The 6,268-nt window shown below is 27.7% G+C and overlaps 1 protein-coding gene across 5 annotated transcripts; it reads right to left on the bottom strand.

Moving 5' to 3' along the window:
• Positions 1 to 205: 205 nt before the first annotated feature.
• Positions 206 to 3,213, bottom strand: LOC113864539 (zinc finger A20 and AN1 domain-containing stress-associated protein 8-like). 5 transcript variants are annotated; one of them, XM_027498378.1, is made up of 3 exons: positions 3,120 to 3,180; positions 2,963 to 3,006; positions 206 to 1,160 (listed from the first exon to the last, which is right to left on the bottom strand). In XM_027498378.1, exon 3 carries the CDS (start codon positions 1,137 to 1,139, stop codon positions 621 to 623), a length of 519 nt encoding a protein of 172 aa, XP_027354179.1. In that variant the 5' UTR covers positions 1,140 to 1,160; positions 2,963 to 3,006; positions 3,120 to 3,180; the 3' UTR covers positions 206 to 620. The 5 variants fall into 5 exon arrangements, with proteins under 5 accessions (XP_027354179.1, XP_027354177.1, XP_027354178.1 ...); XM_027498376.1 differs by having other exon boundaries at positions 228 to 1,160; positions 2,916 to 3,006; positions 3,120 to 3,200; XM_027498377.1 differs by having other exon boundaries at positions 277 to 1,155; positions 2,941 to 3,006; positions 3,120 to 3,163.
• Between the last annotated feature and the right edge of the window lie 3,055 nt (positions 3,214 to 6,268).

Genomic DNA, 6,268 nt, shown 5'->3' with positions numbered 1-6,268 from the left:
CAAGACATATTTTAAGGTATATATGATTTTATTTTGCTCCTCCATTAATTTCATTTTTACTGAACACGACTTCATTGTCTCTCAATATTAGCCGTGCCATTTAGTCGCAACGCTGATACTGATTCTCAATCTCGCAAATATTAACCCAACTTCATTAGTTTTTTATTTTCCTTTTTGCTTTAAATAAATGATCATACAGATCAAACTCTGAAAATTATAGCATATGAAGAGGGTCAAAGTTACCAAGATACTGCTGTTATCGAAAATAATTCATAGATAGCCCACAATAATTACAATCTAACCACGTCCACGGATGCTCTTGAAACCATCTGTAAATTGCACATACCATTCTGAAACAGAATAGATGCATTACAAAGCTAACAACACCAACTTCCACCAAACCAGCACAGATTTAAAAACTTAAACACTGGGGCCAACATATATTTTCGCCAATCACATGCAAGAGTCCTTCAAATTGCAGAGATGTCCTATAACTCCAAGTTCCCCATCACATATAACAATATAATAACAACACCAATAACGTGCAGGAAACTTGAGTCATATCATGATGAAATTGAGCATAACTTCGACTTGGTGCATGAAACTTCGATGCCAAATCTTTATATCTTATCAAGCTTCTCAGCCTTGACAACTGGGTTTGCTTTAGCTATGGCATCCCTAGCAGCAGTGCGGTAATCAAATGGGCAATTATGCTTGTCTGAGTAGCGATGAACAGCACAGAAAAGGTTGCCACATCGACAATTAAACCCTGTTAAACCAACTCGCTTGTTGCAGCTGCTGCAACGTTTTGGACCATCCTTTGGCTTTGGTTCAGCACTCTCCTCTGAACCTGAAGCAAATAATGGCTGCAGAGAGACAATTTTAGGCTCTACTGAAATAACTGGGATATCAACATTAGCAGCAACAACAGGTTCATTTTCAGTGCTGCTTGATGACCCGTTCATAATATTCCCAATGGATGATGCTGCAAGCTTGGCCTGCTCCTGTTTCAGCATCATGTCTTTGTGGCATTTAGAACACATGTTCATGGTAGCTGCACTTCCAAAAAATCCACAGTTGTTAATGCACAATATAGGACCTTCAGGAGGTGCTTGGCATCCAGTCTTGTCATGGTCCATTTTTTTTTCAACTTTCCTGCACTGAAGACATTCAAATATAGAACAAGCTCAGTTCTTCACTAATTTAACAATCAAATATAGCCACTCTAGAGCAAATCCAGTATCCAAATATGATTATTATCCACTTTATACAAGGTAAGAATATGAGCAACCTTTTCGCAATGCAAAATATTGGCAAAACAAGTTTCGGAGCAGACACATGCACTTAAACAAGAAATAACAGAGAAACAGTGCCTTGCTTCTCTTTATAACACGAGTATGCAAAGGTTGCAAAAAACAGATATACCCCAAAAAATTTCAAGATGTAGTTGTAGCTGAAGAAAAAAGTGAACTATTCAAAAATAGCAAAAAACCAAGTTAAGACTTGTTAACATGTCAACTTCAGAGGTGCAAGCTGATAATATAAATCAGAAACCAAGCAGCAACATAATGAAAAATTATTTGATCAGAACCTTTCAGAATCTTGCACAAATTTGCTTCATAAACACATAAAAAGGGTAATGTAAAACAATCCCATCACACTATCCCCTGTCCATAAGTTCTTAAGCACTTAGACTCTTAAGAGATTACATATTAACATAATATGCAGGGGTAAGAGGCTTACTGCAAATCCATTTCAATTGGCTTGTACTACACACAATATGCATGATATCAATGCATGCTATCAGATTTATTCTCGATTATAAATTCAATTCACTTGTTAAGAAGTTCAGATAATTGAAGATGCTCAAGTTGTAATAAGATAATAGAGAGCAGTTCAGTGACCTTTCCCAAACTAATCCTGTTTTTAGTGTTATTTGATTTTTTTATTTTTTTTTACATTATTTATTAATTCCTCACTTCAACAAGTGCCCAACCTGAGTCAATGTATCTAACCCCAAATCTTCCAAGGTATATAATGAACAATTAAAAATAGCCACATGCATATCCATATTTATCAGAATAAATTACAAATTCCTTTGGCCAACATGGATAGTTTTTTACAAACCCCCATATTAGTCCTCTAAATAATATGTGCCCAGGCATTTTAGTCCTTAATTTTAAAAACAGTCCATTTATCCTTGACTTTACAAATCATCATTCACTGTAGTCCTTTTCAGTGCAAAACAAAAGTGAAAAAAGACTATAACGAATAAGTTTCTATAAAGTTGGGAACTAATAAATGGTTTTTAAATGTTAGGAACTAAAATGCCTAACCCATACATGGACTACTCTGACAGTTTACACAAACTTTTTCGCTCAGAACACAACTAAGTCAACTAACTATCACAACAAAATATCAAAGCTGTAATAACAAAATTCCAGGAAATTTTGAAAACATCGACGCTCATATCATTTACCTATTAACCAACTGCAAAAATCTTTGACCAAAAATCCACAAATAGAGAACAAAACAACAAACCCCAAAAGCATTCAAGACTCATATCAATAATTAGGAACAAACCGGTTCAGAAGGTAGAACCGGAACAGTAATAAACACCAAGTAGGTGCATAGACAGAATTTGAACCCCATATGATGCAGTCTCATTTCTAAAAATTTTGATAAATTGAACGTAAATTCAATAAAACATCACTATGGCGTGACATAAAAACGACCCTCTGTATCTATTCGCTGTTAATATTTGCAAATATAACTAACTGTTTCCACCTAACAATAACTCAAATTCCTTCACATGATACAACAATAAAATTAAAGCGAGACCAAATCATTTTGAACAAATCGACAGACAGACACGTCGTACAAGTGAAATTTGCATAACATAACGATAATCTAACCTGTTGGCCAGGGAAAAAATTTTACAAAAGAATCTGGGAAATGAAACCTTGTCGTGGATCTGTTAGCTCAAAATCGCATCGGAAAAAATTCCTGGATTCACCAAATGAAACAACAAAACGGAAACGATTAATTAATAGTCAATAGGAGAATGGATTAAGGATTAAATCAGAAATCGAAAATAAAATAGGTAATGAAACCCTAACCCTAATAGATTTGGGATCGAAGAGGAGAGAGAAATCGAAGCAGAGAGAGAGAGAGTAGGATGCGTCGTTTGTGTGTGTCAGTGTTTGGTATTTAAAAGGGACTTTTCCTGCTTCTCTCTCTTTCTCTCTGTACCAATGAACTCTGTTTACTGAATTGAGGCGACGTGGGAAGTTACTATTGGGCGCGCGTGTTACTCTTACATTCTCCATTTTGTCCCTTTCTCATTTACTATTAACGCTTTTGCCAGCTTCAATATTAATGAATCATTAAATGATAACTACATAAATTTTAAATGTAAAAATTTGGGCCTTCACTAACACGATCCAACACATATTCACATTTTAGGGAGTGTCTACATTATCACTACCTTAATTAATCAAGATTTGCTGGCGTGGAAGTATAGTCATAGTGAACTACACCAAGACCGTGTTCAAACCATCTTGCTATTGGTAATTAGGAAACAACAACCCCAACTTTTAAGAATAAAATTAAATAATTAATAATAATAAATTTTGAGTAATTTAAAAATATCATTATTATTATTACTTACAATGTATATATATATATATTTTAATTAATGCTTAAGAAATAGCTTCATTCACATTTTGATTACCACTGTGTATATAGATAAAAAAAAATATTTATATTTTTTGGATATTTTAAAGACTTAGAATATTGTGAATATGATTCAAGGGATGTTCTGAAGGCTAGCTAAGTACATGAACTTTCAAAGAAGTTTTTGATTGGTTACAAGCGAAAATATCAATGAATTAGGAGCGGGTCATTTTCCAATGAACAATAAGCTAAGAGCACTGTTTATTTTATTTTTTAAGTTTCCCCTTTGAAAACAAGGGAAGCCACTTGTTCAGTGATTTTTCTTATCATGGGTACATGGAATAGGAAAAACAAAACTATCAAACTTTATTCAGATCTTGTTCCTAATTAATTTTGTGTTGACTTAAAATATAATGGAAAGAAACTTTTTTCGCCGCAAGGTCAATTTATCTTTTAATTAAGCTGTGAATTTTACAATTGTAATATTATATTATTTTATTTTTTAAAGTATTTACTTTTAATTTATATATTTAACAAAAATTAATGTGATTCTAATTTTACTAAAAATTAAGAATTTATAAACGCATGATTTACTGTCAAATTCTCATTGCCCATGAAAGAAAAACTAGTCCCATAAAAAGAACCTTTATATTATTTTGGATACTCTAAATCTATAGCTCTCAAATGGAATATTTATGGATTTTAAAGATGTCAAGTGTTTTATTGCAAAAAAAATGATAACCAAGAAAGTTTAAACTACAGTGGGAAAAATAATTTTCATAATTCAATATTGGTTTTATAATGTCACTTAAAGGTTACATACTTTTAAATTACTGAAAATAATGAATCTCAAAAAGTGAAGACGAAGGAGACGGGAATAGCACAATAATTACTATAGTAAAAAGTCAATTACTGTAAACAATATATCCATTATCCTGCATATTATGTTTTACAGTTTAATTTTTATTTTTATTTGTAAATATCCAAACAGTATCAACGAGTATTTAACATCAATTAAAAGGAATAGCCATTGACGACAAGAAGTAAGGCACAGGTTGAACATTTTTAAAGGGTCAATGTTCAACAATTCAACGTACACAACTAGACATTTTTCAACTGAAACGGTGAAAATTCATTTAAAAATTCTCGAAATGGTGCAATTTGAAAAAAAAAATCTAAAATAAGATAATTTCACTATCTAACTGCAGACTAATGTTTATGTTTCATGCATCGCAGAGAAAAATGTAATGAATAAATTAAAATTTATAAAAATATTTAAATGTTTATATCTTATAATTGACTTTATAGTTTAAAAATAAAATTTTAAGTAAATATATATATATATATATATATATATATATTTGTGTGAAATATTTTTTTATATATTATATATAAACATACTGTTATAAAAATACTTTTTTATTATTATATAATATAAATATTTAATTCTATAATTTAAATTTAAATATTTAAATTTTATTACATTTCAATATAAAATTGTTTATTCTTATATCGATTATGCAATAATTGAATTATATTTAATTTAATGTAATGATATACAAAATAGTAAATATTTTTTTACTAAAAATATGAAGAATAATAAACAAATTTTATAGTTTATTTTATTTATAAAAAATTGTTACATTAATAAAATTTATAATTTACTTTATTAATAAATAAATTATTATATTAATTCTATGTGATGTAAACATTAATTTTTGTTATATATATATATATATATATATATATTATTTTTCAACATATATAATATTTTTTAAAAAATAAATATTATTTAAAATGGAAAATTTCGACCATTTAATAAAAAGATAAGTATTAGTGCTTGACTTGTATATCTGACCAATTTATTTATAAATTTGAGACTATTAAATAATTCATATAAATTAGTTTAATATATTAAATAAATTAATAATATAAAAAATCATTTTTATGCGATTAATTATTTTCATATTAAAAAATAAAATAAAAATAATATGAGTTTAAGTAATTTTTTTTATTTAGATTTCATTCATTCAAGTTACGTACGGTATGTGGTAAATGAGTCTACTATTAAATTTTTTTTTATTTATACAAAAATTTAAATCTAAAATTTATTTAAACATCATCAAACTACTTGTTACTCGAACTAATTTTTATTAATAATAATTTTTATAGTACTTTAAAAATTAATAAGATATTTTATATTATTCATATGTAAAGTAATAATATTTATCAATATTATATTAAATATGTATGGTAAATAGAAAATTTTAGTATTTTATTTGAAAAATATAAATATTTTTTAATTTTAAAGATATTAAAATAATCATAAATATCAGTTTATAAAAAAAATAAGATATATTTTGAGTTTATAAAAATGGTAACATACACTTAAATATTATATTAAAATATATTTTATTAATATTTTTATTTAAAAAATTATTTTAATTTGTAATCTAAATTATGTTATAATTTATAATGAGATATAATATCTTGAACAATTTTTTATATTTATTAAATTTTTATCTTTTTATTTAATAAATATAATTTATTAACTAAAAATATTATATATTGATAAAATATTTAATTTTTATTT

Source organism: Abrus precatorius, unplaced genomic scaffold, assembly GCF_003935025.1.
Source record: "Abrus precatorius isolate BTA unplaced genomic scaffold, Abrus_2018 Scaffold4, whole genome shotgun sequence".
Classification (NCBI taxonomy): Eukaryota; Viridiplantae; Streptophyta; class Magnoliopsida; order Fabales; family Fabaceae; genus Abrus; species Abrus precatorius.
This window is presented reverse-complemented; position numbering and strand designations above follow the sequence as displayed.

What these genes read in the sequence shown, in the direction of transcription:
- LOC113864539 (XM_027498374.1), bottom strand. Translation starts at nt 1,139, where the DNA reads ATGGACCATGACAAGACTGGATGCCAAGCACCTCCTGAAGGTCCTATA.